This window comes from Callorhinus ursinus, unplaced genomic scaffold, assembly GCF_003265705.2.
Source record: "Callorhinus ursinus isolate GAN/ISIS: 27379988/994484 unplaced genomic scaffold, GSC_fseal_2.0 scaffold124, whole genome shotgun sequence".
NCBI classification, from domain to species: Eukaryota; Metazoa; Chordata; class Mammalia; order Carnivora; family Otariidae; genus Callorhinus; species Callorhinus ursinus.
Window position 1 is genome coordinate 18968 of NW_027397186.1, and position 12794 is coordinate 31761.

General features: G+C 42.8%; 1 protein-coding gene and 1 non-coding gene across 6 annotated transcripts in view; one reads left to right on the forward strand and one right to left on the reverse strand.

The window, feature by feature from the left end:
* TRMT2B (tRNA methyltransferase 2 homolog B) overlaps window positions 1-12794 on the reverse strand; it is a 52434-nt gene that overhangs the window by 16008 nt on the left and 23632 nt on the right. For all 5 annotated transcript variants that reach the window (XM_025875052.2, XM_073889960.1, XM_025875127.2 and 2 more), the window contains 6 exons: window positions 5881-6027; window positions 3011-3105; window positions 2269-2483; window positions 1811-1912; window positions 898-1017; window positions 359-458 (listed from right to left, as the gene is read on the reverse strand). In XM_025875052.2, coding sequence (XP_025730837.1) covers window positions 359-458; window positions 898-1017; window positions 1811-1912; window positions 2269-2483; window positions 3011-3105; window positions 5881-6027 — 779 coding nt within the window. The remainder of the gene's footprint in view (window positions 1-358; window positions 459-897; window positions 1018-1810; window positions 1913-2268; window positions 2484-3010; window positions 3106-5880; window positions 6028-12794) is intronic.
* LOC112835555 (U6 spliceosomal RNA) lies at window positions 11073-11176 on the forward strand. Its single transcript, XR_003211253.1, has one exon. It is a non-coding gene; the product is annotated as a U6 spliceosomal RNA (small nuclear RNA).

Genomic DNA, 12794 nt, shown 5'->3' on the forward strand with positions numbered 1-12794 from the left:
TGAGACCTGGCTCTATAACTAACTGCTGATAGTAGTATAATGACTTTTTTCTGTCTCTTTATATTACTCTGTTTTCTAAATCTGTACAGTAAGTACAGATTACTTTGATATTCAGGAAAAAATAATTTAAAAAAGAAGTCAATTGGGGTGCCTGGGTGGCTCAGTTGGTTAAGTGGCTGCCTTCGGCTCAGGTCGTGATCCTGGGGTCCTGGGATCGAGTCCCGCATCAGGCTCCCTGCTCAGCAGGGAGTCTGCTTCTCCCCCTCCTCTCTCTCCATCTGTCCCCACTTCTCATGCTCTCTCTCTCAATAAATAAAATCTTTAAAAAAATAAAATAATAAAAGAAGTCAAGACTCACTCAATGATGTTCCTTGTGGTTTCACCATGGGGCTTGCAGGAAACAAAAATCAGTGTGCGGATAGCCCTGCAGTTTCGAATGGCTTGAACCACCTGATAGTCTGAAGGAAGAAACACATTGCTATTAATATAATTACTTTTGTTTTAAAGATTTTATTTCAGACAGAAACAGTGAGAAAGAGAGAGAGAGAGCACAAGTGGGGGGAGGGACAGAGGGAGAAGCAGGCTCCCCACTGAACAGGGAGTCCCATGTGGGGCTCAATCCCAGGACCCTAGCATCATGACCTGAGCTGAAGGCAGACGCTCAACCAACTGAGTCACCCAGGTGCCCTGCGATTAATATAATTAAGTTATCATGGTCTGGGTTATCAGAAACTACCAACTGGCTAGCACCTAGGATTGGTTAGAAATAGAGAAGTAGGGTCAGAGCCAGCCCACTGGGAGCCCCCTTAGCACTATATGGGAGTAAAGGACTAAAGATGGTGGACATCATGAGAACACCCAACTAGTTCTGTTAACAGGAGAGTTATCCATTCTTACGCAGTCCTGCCCGGGCTGGGTTCACCACAGCAACAATGAAGTGCCCATCTTCCTTTGACTTTAGTAGCTGTGGTAAAATCTTCTCTGCTCGACCAGCGTGGAATTCACAGTTCGTGATGCCTGCAGAAGAGAGGCCCCCAGGACAGAAGTCAAAACTCAAGCCCAGTAGTGAGGAAAGGGGCAAGGGAGGGAGAGTTTCAGCTTCACAGAAATGTACAGGAGCCAGGGCTCTGCCATCTTGCCTTTGGGTCTGGCATACCTCCAAATAACAAGGAAAAAAACACTTTTGGACCTGCCTCATTGTTGCCAACACATTTTCCTTTGCAATATCTCAGTAGGCCTTTCAGCTTGAGATACTAGAACATGTTATTTTAAAACTTAGTGACACATAGCACATAAGTACCTATACCAAGAAGAAAACCTTGACTTTTACTCAAGTGCTCTTTCTGCTACATTAGAGATTTTCAGAGCCTCAAGAGTTGTCTGGAGGTAGGGTAGAGAGAACAAGGAGATCTGCTTTCTATATTGTAGTGTGGCATACGATTTTGTTCAAAGAAAAGGTTCTGTGGCTAACAATTGTTTGAAATCTACTGTATTATGTTATAATGCCTCATGAGTCTAATGTCAAGAAGGCTCCTCTTCTTTATTATCCAAAGTTTTGCCAAGTTCTCTTCCTATCATCTAGGCCTGTTCACTGCCTCGGGCTCGTCTTCTGGATAGAAAAAAAGGGGGGAGATTAGCTATTGGGACCTCTTTTAGAAAACCATCAGGACCCAACTCCAATCACTCCAGGACACCCTCCCTCCTTCTCCATAGGTCATGGGTATAGTCGATGCCCTTTCCCACACAATGCTTTACACAGCACAGAAGCAACTGGAGCTCTTAATTTCTCTCCAGAACACGAGCAGTGTACCATTGAAGGCTGCAGTCCACCTGGCATCTTCTACTGCCTGTTCCACCAACTCAATCCCAAGGACCTGCGAGGCATACTGAGCCAGAGAGAAACCAATCACACCTGAGGAAGGAGAAGAGGAGGATATTTTAGGATTTTATTTTATTTATTTTATTTATTTGAGAGAGAGAGAGAGAGAGAGAGAGAACAAGCAGGGGGAGCAGCAGAGGGAGAGGGAGAAGCAGGCTCTCCACTGAGCAGGGAGTCCGATGTGGGGCTGGATGCCAGGACCCTGGGATCATCACCTGAGCTGACGGCAGAGGCTTAACCGACTGAGCCACCCAGGTGTCCCTATTTTAAGATTTTAAACCAATGATGGTATGCCTGCACCACCCACCATCACCTCCCCACTTGAGCCCTGGGTGCTGGATAGATGGAAGCTAAGTAGCATGTAGATTCTGCCCTGGGCTGCCACTTGCCAGTTCCACAGCAGATATCAAGGAGGATGGTGTTAGAGTTCACTCCGCTCAGCTCCCGCACTGTCCGATATAGCACCTCTGCACCAGCAGTGTTAATCTGGAAAAAGGCATCTGGAGAGATGCGGATCTTCAAGCCCAGGAGATCTTCAAAGAGGTGGGGTTCCCCAAATAGGAGCTGATAGGGGGACTGCTGATGGCTGCAACGCGTCATAGTGCTGGAAAATAATTTTTTTTAAAAGGTTTTATGTATTCATTTGAGAGACAGAGCACAAGCAGGGGGCAAAGGGAGAGGGAGAAGCAGACTCCCCGCTGAGCAGAGAGCCCAACGCGGGGCTCAATCCCAGGACCCTGGGAGCATGACCTGAGCTGAAGGCAGACACTTAACCAACTGAGCCACCCAGGTGCCCCTGGAAAAGAATTTTTAAAAAAGCATTTTGGAATAGCAGACCATTCCATCTCTACTGGTTTGCAGGGGGTGGGGGGGAGTGGGCAGCATCTCAGCCAGGAGACACAGCCCCCATGGCATGGCCCTGAAAGATCCGGAAGAATTCCCTCTCGGGGGATGGAGGTATATGCAGACACCCTCTCATCTAAATTTGGCCTGGGTTCTGGGACCTGGCTGGTGTACAGGGGCCGGTATCACTTAGCCCAGTTCCCCCCCAGTCAGCAGCCCTGCCTCAGCAAGCCACAGCTCAGAATATGGCAAGCCACCCTGCTTGCTGTCTGGCTACCCCAGGTTTACCTTTCCTGGAAGTAAAGTGATGTCAAGTCACAGACTGCTCCTGGCCCAGTAGTGAAAAACTTCTTGACAGCCTCCTTCTGAACATTGAGCTCCTCCTGCCCAGATCACAAAATCAGGAGTCAAGCACAGACTCATCTCTGACAAATTTTCTCTCCAAACTCTACAATAATAATCAGCCTTGCAATAGTCAGACAAGAAGGCACCTTTCTCAAATCCTATTATAAATAACACTTAAGATAAAGCAATGTTCTACATGACAAAAAATACACTATTTACACATCTTGGCAGAAGCATCGCTTTGCTTATCAGCTTTTGACAAATCCCATACAATAGACATGGTGCTTTCTCCAATTTGAGCCTCCTTAATAGTCTTCTAAAGAAAGTGTGAGAGTTATTCCTACTGTAAACAAGGAACTAAACTAAGTTTTTGCCTCATTATGAAGAAGCAATAACTTTTCAACTCCCTTTATGTCTCTCCACTTCAAATATCCCAACCACCCACTCAAATACCACCTCAGATGTGAGTTCTCAAAAAAAAAAGAAAGAGGGCATGGGAGGGAATGATCAGGGTAACTAAATTCTTTCTTTGAATTCAGAACATTTTAAAATTCTTACATCACTGCAGAGAACCTAAACATTAGCTTGACACAGGACAGATCACAATAAACTATGCTGGAGCTCTAGAGTTAAAAGGCCAAGAATTGTATTTTGGGGATAAATACCCAGTAGTGCGATTACTGGATCATAAGGTATTTCTATTTTTAACTTTTTGAGTACCCTCTATACTGTTTTCCACACTGGCCATACCAGTATATTCCTACCAACAGTGCAGAAGGGTTCCCTTTTCTCCACATCCTCGCCAACACTTGTTGTTTCTTTTATTTTTGATTTTAGCCATTCCGACAGGTGTGAGGTGGTATCGCACTGTGGTTTTCACTTGCATTTCCCTGATGATGAGTGATGTTGAGCATTTTTTCATGTGTCTGCTAGCCATCTGTATGTCTTCTTTAGAGATAGTCTGTTCATGTCTTCTGCCCATTTCTTTAAATTCAAGAACACTAATTCAAAGGGATACATGCACCCTAATGTTTATAGCAGCATTATTTACAATAGCCAAATTATGGAAGCAGCCCAAGTGTCCATCAACAGATGAATGGATAAAGAAGAGGTGGTATATATATACAATGGGATACTATTCAGCCATAAAAAAGAATGAAATCTTACCATTTGCAACAACATGGATGGAGCTAGGCAGTATAAATGCTAAGTGAAATAAATCAGTCAGAGAAAGACAAATACCATATGATTTCACTTATATGTGACATTTAAGAAACAAAGCAAATGAACAAGGGAAAAAGAGATACAAACCAAGAAACAGACTTTTTTTTTTAAGATTTTATTTATTTATTTGACAGAGAGAGAGACAGCGAGAAGGGAACACAAGCAGGGGGAGCAGGAGAGGGAGAAGCAGGCTTCCCACAGAGCGGGGAACCCGACATGGGGCTCTGTCCCAGGACCCTAGGATCACGACCTGAGCCGAAGGCAGACGCTTAACAACTGAGCCACCCAGGCGCCCCCAAGAAACAGACTCTTAACTACAGAGAACAATCTGATGGTTACCAGAGGGGAGGTGGGTGGGGGGATGGGTGAAGTAGGTGATGGGGATTAAGGAGTTCACTCGTCATGATGAGCACCGTGTGATGCATAGAACTGTTGAATCACTATATTGTATACCTGGCCTAATATAACTCTGTATGTTAACTACACTGGAATTTCAATAAATAAATAAATAGGGTTTTTTTTTACATATGTAGATTAAACTTACTAATGTTTTTATCATTGTCTGTGCTCACCATTATTTACTGCATCTCCCATTAAAGTAGCATTGTGTATTTTCCTGTAGTTCTGTCAGTTATTAAGTGTACGTAATTTTAAATTGTTGTATTTTCCTTTTAAATGGAACCTTCTACCTTTATTAAGTCTTCTCTTTTATCTCTAGTAATACCTGCTGCCTTAGAATCTACTTTGAGGGGCGCCTGAGTGGTTCAGTCATTAAGCATCTGCCTTCAGCTCAGGTCATGATCCCAGGGTCCTGGGATCGAGCCCTTCATCAGGCTCCCTGCTCAGCGGGGAGCCTGCTTCTCCCTCTTCCACCCCCCCGCTTGTGTTCCCTCTCTCGCTGTGTCTCTCTCTGTCAAATAAATAAATAAAATCTTAAAAAAATACATAAAAATAAAAGGCCACAGGAATTGTGTGTCAACTATACTCATTTTTTTTAAATTACAAAAAAAAAAAGGTCAGGAATCAATGACGTGGGTTCAAGCCCTAGCTTGGCTATTTACTGGCTCTTCACCTTGGGTACTTCTGTGCCTCTATTTGCTCATCTGAAATGAGGATGACAATACTTTTCCTTCTCTCACCTACTTTACAGGTGGGTTGAGATGATCACATTAAGTACAGGAATATTTTAACATGGGAATGTTTCAAAGCCCTAAGTGAATTACAAATGTAAAATATTATTTGAGTTATGAAATTCTGACTATATTCTCCTCTCTATTGAATTGGCTTTTAGAATCAGTAGAGTACCTACCAACTTCCACCGGCCAAGTTCTTGTGAAAATACTTGGAAGTCCTCACATGGTAATTAACTTGGTAACCTCACCTCAGTCTCTGTGGTTTGATTATGCCAGCAGCATGGTTAGAGTACCTCGCTATCTCCTCCTCACCCCCGACCCCTCTTCCCAACCCACACAAATATTCTGTGGATGTGTAGTTTCTGCAATCTGCCCCGAAACTTCCAAAACCAACTGCAGGATAGTGAAAACAAGGGCTGCTACAGAAGCCACCCTTTATCATTCTGTGAGTCTCACCTGTCTTAAATCCTGGGGATGGAAAGTGATGATGGCCATTGTGTGCCCTTGGCTATTGGTGCGGACTATGAGCTCACGCCAGTACCCACCTTCATGGAACAGAAGGCAGGGCTCCATTGGGGACTGTCGAAGGAATACTTCATAGTACTAGGAAGAAAACAGTATTGTTATGCAGACAAATCTAACAAGTTTCACAGGTGATTATTCATGCTGAGTGATTGTTATGGACTAAATTACATCCAGCCCCATGCATATGTTGAAGCCTTACCCCCAGTACCTCAGAATGTGACCATATGTGGAGATAAGGTCTTTAAAGAGGTGTTTAAATTAAAATGAGGCCCTACTACAACTGATTGGTGTCCTTTCAAGAAAGAGAAAATTGGGACACACACAGAGACACCAGGAATGCCCGAACAGAGGAAAGATCATGTGAAGACACAGAAGATGGCCACCTACAAGCCAAGGAGGCAGGCCTCGGAAGAAACCAAACTTGCCAACATCTATCTAGGACGTCTAGCCTTCAGAACTGTGAGAAAATACATTTCTGTTGTTTAAGCCACGCAGTCTGCAGTACTTTGTTATGTACCTAGTAGACGGATACAGATTTTGGTACCAAGAAGTGACATGCTGCTGTAACAAATACCTAAAAATACAGAAGTGGCTTTAAAACTGGGAATGGGTAAAGACTGGAAGCGTTTTGAGGCACATGCTAGAAAAAGCCTAGATTGCCTTGAAGAGACTATGGGCAGAAATATGGATATCAGAGGTGATTCTGGTGAGATCGCAGAAAGAAATGAGGAGCATGCTATTGGGAACTGGACAAAAGTTGATTGTTATAAAGCAAAAAAGAACTTGGCCGAATGGTGTCCTAGTGTTGGGTGGAAGGTAAAAATTCTAAGTGCTGAACCTGGATATTTAGCTAAGGAGATTTCTAAGCAGTGTTGAAGGTGTGGCCTGGTTTCTGCTTGCTGCTCATAGTAAAATGTATGGAGAGGAGAAAGATACATTGAAGAAGGAATTGTTAAGCAAAAAGGAACCGGAACTTGAAGGTTTGGAAAAATCTCAGACTATCCATATAATATGAAAGCATGTTCAGGAGGCAAAACCGAGGTCTGGCTGGACAATCCTTTGATAAAGTGATTACAGGTGTGACTCATGGATCCAATCAGCCATCTCTGCAGAAGCCAGGAATAGAGATGAAGTTTTATCAACAGAAACAAGGCCAGCTTTGACTAAAGGGGACAGAGACAAGATATAATAAAGGAAGGCTATCAGACTTCTGGGATTCCACAAGACAGGACAATAGACCTATCTGACTGCCAAAAGGTGTTATCCTTCAAGAAAAGAGAAGAATGACCCCAAGGCAATTCAGAGATCAGTAGGACTGCTGCTACCACTATAGGCCCAGAGGGGACAGACCCCAGGGGGGCAAGGTTGTAGCCTCAGTTTCAGTGGGCCAGACTGCCAATGTCCAGGGCCTGAAGCATGAGCCTGCCACACCAATGGGCCAAAGGACACAACATCGAGCCAAAGAGGGTAATTCTTGACCCTTAAAATCTAATGGAATTTGCCCTGCTAGGTTTCAAACTTGCTTGGAACCTATGATACCTCTCCTCTTTCCAACTGCTCCCTTTCGGAATGGGAATGTTCACCCTATTATCTGTCCCACCATTGTACTTTGGAAGCAGGTAACTTGTAATGGTTTCACAGGTTCACAGCTGAAGATTTTTTTTTAAAGATTTTATTTATTTCAGAGAGAGGGTGTGAGCATGAGCAGGGGGAGGGGCAGAGGGAGAAGGAGAAGCAGGCTCCCCATGGAGCAGGCAGCCCTACGCGCAGCGCGCAGCTCGATCCCAGGACCCTGAGATCATGACCTGACCAAAGGCAGACACTTAACCCACCACTTAAGCCACCCAGGTGCCCTTGAAGATTTTTGCCTTAGGATGAATTATGCCTTGAATCTCATCCACATTTGATTTAGATGATATTCAGATAAGGCTTGGGATTTGGGGTCGATGCTGGAATGGGTTTAAAATTAGGGGCTGGGGATGCCTTGGTGGCTCAGTCGGTTGGGCATATGCCTTCAGCTTGGGTTGTGATCCTGGGGTCCTGGGATCAGTCCCGCATCAGGCTCCTTGCTCGGCAGGGAGCCTGCTTCTCCCTCTGCCTGTTGTTCCCCCTACTTGCGCGCTCGCTCACTCTCTCTCTCTCACTCCCGCTCTATCTTTGGCAAATGAGTGAAATCTTAAAAAAAAAAAAAAAACTTAAAAAAAAATTGGGGGCTGTTGGAGGTGCCTGGCTGGCATGTGACTCTCGATCTTGGAGTCATGAGTTCAAGCCCCATGTTGGGTGTAGAGCTTAAAAAACTGGGGGCTGTTATGAAGGGGTGAATGTACTTTGCATGTAAGGAGAATATGAATTTTGGGGGTCCAACGGGTAAAGGGTTATGGGCTAAACTGTGTCCCCCTAAAACTCCTATGTTGAAGTCCTAACCTCCAACACCTTAGAATGTGACTGTATTTGGAAATAGGGCCTTTAAAGAGGTGATTAAGTTAAAAATGAGGTAGTTAGGATGGACCCTAATCTAATCTGACTGTTATCCTTATAAGAAGGGGAAATTTGGACACACAAAAAGACACCAGGGATGCAGGTGTGCACAGAGAGAAGACTATGTAAATATATAGTGAGAAAGTGGCCATCTGCAAGGCAAGGTGAGAAGCCCAGAAGAAACCAAACCTGCTGACACCCTAATGTTAGACTTCCAGCCTCCAGACTTTGAGGAAATAAATTTCTGTTGTTTAAGCTGCCCAGTCTGTGGTATTTTATTATTATGGCAGCTCTAGCAAACTAATGTACTGATATAAGAAACAGGATCCCTGCCCTGCAACCTCACAGAGGAATATTATCCATTGTATTTTCCAAACACTAAGCTCCATGAAGGCTTAGAATTGTATCCTTAGTCTGGTACATAGTAGGTGCTCAATAATTATTATTGAAATAAAGTATGACTGAATGAACAGGAAAGGTGTTTCTATGTAGAGTCTCAATTTATTCTATGTACACTATGAAGTACAATAATCTTCTATTTCTATGAATTCCTCCTGGAAGCAACTCCTAATACAGCACTAGGTTGCTAGGATTCCACTCTTATTTTTAACTTCCTGATATACACCCATCATTTCTATATTCCTTCATATAACCAGGTACCAACTACACCATGGCTTAGCTGGATGCTTCATTTCCTCCTTGTGAGTACAAGTCAGATGCAATCCTGATTTAGTAGCTGGGATAGCAAAAATCCTTAAAGCTAAACTTTTCAAACACAAGCCAGTGGCTAGCACAACAGGACACACTGATTTACTAGCTCCTTTCATTTTTGTAATACGTGTGTTCTAGTTCCACTGTATTTTCAAACAAACCCCCAAACGATGCATGGAAGGAGAAGTTATACCAAAAAAAAGTGCTGTCTGAGAGGGTAAAGTCAATTAAGGCTGCACTTAATCACTTTTGCTACACTGTCATAAACATGCAATATAAGATATGCTTAACTACACTGAACATATTTTTCAAATTTTGAGGTTGGTGATTTTAATAAAAAAGACCGGTTCAACTGTTAGTTACTGGCTGGTTGGAAAGCAATGTTTTCTGGAAGCAAGATTCAAAGGTCACTGGGGTCCCGGAAGGATAGGAAATTGAAAAACTGAGTCCGACCTGAAAGATAATGGTAAATAGATATGAAATACAGCTCCTCCACTGTATGAACCGAGACCTTGGTTTCTTCATTTATAAAATGGAGACTGAAACTCTTATTCCTATATGGCAAGGCCTAACTATGAAGAGTGAAAGGGGCTTCTAGTTAAAATAACAGAATATTCCTTATAAAAATCCTACTAAAATGGGAGCCCCTGGGTGGCCCAGTTGGTTAAGCGTCCGATTTTTGATTTTGGCTCAGGTCATGATCTCAGGGACATGAGATCGAGCACCGCATTGGGCTCTGTGCTGGGCCTGGAGCTTGCTTAAGATTCTTTCTCTCCCTCTCCCTTGGCCCCACCCCCACCCCTGCATGCACACATGCACGCACTCTCTAAAAGAAATCCTACTAAAATGAAATAAAGGAATAAAAAAGGCACAAGCTGATTTAAGCTCATTACTCCACCAATTCTCCCTTCTCTTTCTCCTGCACCATCATCATTTTCCTGCCTTACTACTAGAACATTCCCATAAACATATAAGCAAGCTCTTACTCTCCCACCTTTAACAAAGAAAGGGAACTTCCTGACCCCACTATCCCTACCAGCCACTGTTATATTTCACTGCTCCTCCTTGTAGAAAAACTTAAAAGAACCGTATTTATTCACTGCCTTCCACTCCTCTCCTTCTATTCACCCACTAGAATCAGGTCCCCACCACTCCACCAGAATGGTTCATGTGAAGGTCACCAATGATGTCCTCATTATGCAATTCAACATACATCCATCTCCACCAGTACTATCACTGCTCTATATCATCTCTCACTTGGATTACTGCAACAGCCTCCCAACTGGTCTCTCCTTGTTTCTATCCTGTCCTCCAATAATCCATACACAACACAACAGCCAGAGTGATTCTGTGAAACCCAAATCATATGACACATCCTGCCCATCAAAACCTCCAACGGCTCAGAATAAAAGCCAAAGTCCCTACAATGACCTCCAACGCACTACATAATCTTGCCCCCATTAACCATCCTACCCCATGTCCAACACTTCTGGGCCTACTTTCAGTTCCTCTAAAAAGCCTGTCACGTTCCCATCTTAGGATGGGCTTTCTCTTTTCCAAGAAAGCTCCACCCTCAGACCTCTACATAGCCGACCCCCTCGCAGCCTCTAAGTTTTATTTTTATTTTTTAATTTTTTTTATTAGCCGCTAAGTTTTAAATGCAAGGTTTCTCATCCTCAGCACTGCTGCCCTTTTGGGCTGTCTAATTCTTTGTTGTGGGGAGCTGTCCCATGTGCTGGGGGACGTTTGACAGCATCTCTGGCCTCTACCCACACTAGACGCCAGTAGCACTGCCCAATCATCCCTCAGTGATAACAACCAAAAATGTCTCCAGATATTGCCAAATGTCCTGTGCAAGGCAAAACTGCTCCCCAGTTATTCAAATACTGTCTTCTTCATGAAGCCTACCTTGAGCCCTTTTAAAATTATAACCCATGCTCACTTTGGAAGCACCTATACTAAAATTGAAATAATACTGAGATTAGCATGGCCCCTGTGCAAGAAGGACATGCAAATTCATGAAACATTCCATATTTTTATCATCTCAAAGGATAAACACTGACAAAATCTGTTACTTATAGAATCATGATTTAACTCCCTACCTCTTCTCTAAATAAGCTTACTTAATATTTTTAAGTTCTAGAACAACAACAAAATTACAACCTAGGCTTCCTCCAACCCTAGAATTTCTTATCCTCCTGATCCTGCTCTACTTTTCCTGTGGCACTTGTTTTAATCTGGCTGGGCCCCTATAACAAAAATACTGCAAACTGGGTGACTTATAAAAAGAGAAATGTATGTCTCACAGTTTTGGAGGCTGGGAAGTCCAAGATCAAGATGCTGGCAGATGCAGTGTCTTACAAGAATGTGTTTCCTCACATTCCCTGCATATTTTCAAACCACAATGCTCTGAAACGGGAACTCAATCACAAAACGAAATTTGGAAAGAACTCAAATACATGGAGGCTAAAGAGCATCCTACTAAAGAATGAATGGGTCAACCAGGAAATTAAAGAAGAATTTTTAAAAAATTCATGGAAACATGAAAATGAAAACACAACTGTTCAAAACCTTTGGAATGCAGCAAAGGCGGTCCTTCGAGGGAAGAAAATAGCAATATAAGCCTTTCTCAAGAAACAAGAAAGATCTCAAATACACAAGCTAACCTTACACCTAAAGGAGCTAGAAAAAGAAGAGCAAATAAAGCCTAAACCCAGCAGGAGAAGAGAAGTGATAAAGATCAGAGCAGAAATCAATGAACTAGAAACCAAAAAAAAACCAGAACAGATCAATGAAACTGTAAGCTAGTTCTCTGAAAGAACTGATAAGATCGATAAACCCCTGGCCAGACTTATCAAAAAGAAAAGAGAAAGGACCCAAATAAATAAAATCATGAATGAAAGAGGAGAGATCACAACCAACACTGAAGAAATACAATCTTAAGAACATATTATGAGCAACTATATGGCAACAAATTAGGCAATCTGGAAGAAATGAATGCATTCCTAGAAACATATAAACTACCAAAACTGAAACAGGAAGAAATAGAAAACCTGAAAAGGCACATAACCAGCAAGGAAATTGAAGCAGCAATCAAAAAACTCCCAACAAACCAGAGTCCAGGGCCCAGTGGCTTCCCAGGGGAATTCGACCAAACATTTAAAGAAGAATTAATACCTATTCTTCTGAAGTGGTTTCAAAAAATAGAAAGGGAAGGAAAACTTCCAAAGTCTTTCTCTATGGGGCCAGCACTATCTTGATCCCAAAACCAAAGACCCCACCAAAAAGAATTGCAGACCAACATCCCTGATGAACATGGATGCCAAAATTATCACCAAGATACCAGCCAAGAGGATCCAACAGTACAGTAAAAGGATTATTCATCAGGACCAAGTGGGATTTATTCCTGGGATGCAAGGGTGATTCAACATCCGCAAATCAATCGAGGTGATACATCACATTAATAAAAGAAAGGACAAGAACCATATGATCCTCTCAAAGATGTAGAAAAAGCATTTGACAAAATACAGCATCTTTCTTAATTAAAACTCTCCAGCATGTAGGGATAGAGGGAACATACCTCGATATCATAAAAGCCATAAACAAAAAGCCCACAGCAAATATCATTCTCAATGGGGAAAACCTGAGAGCTTTTC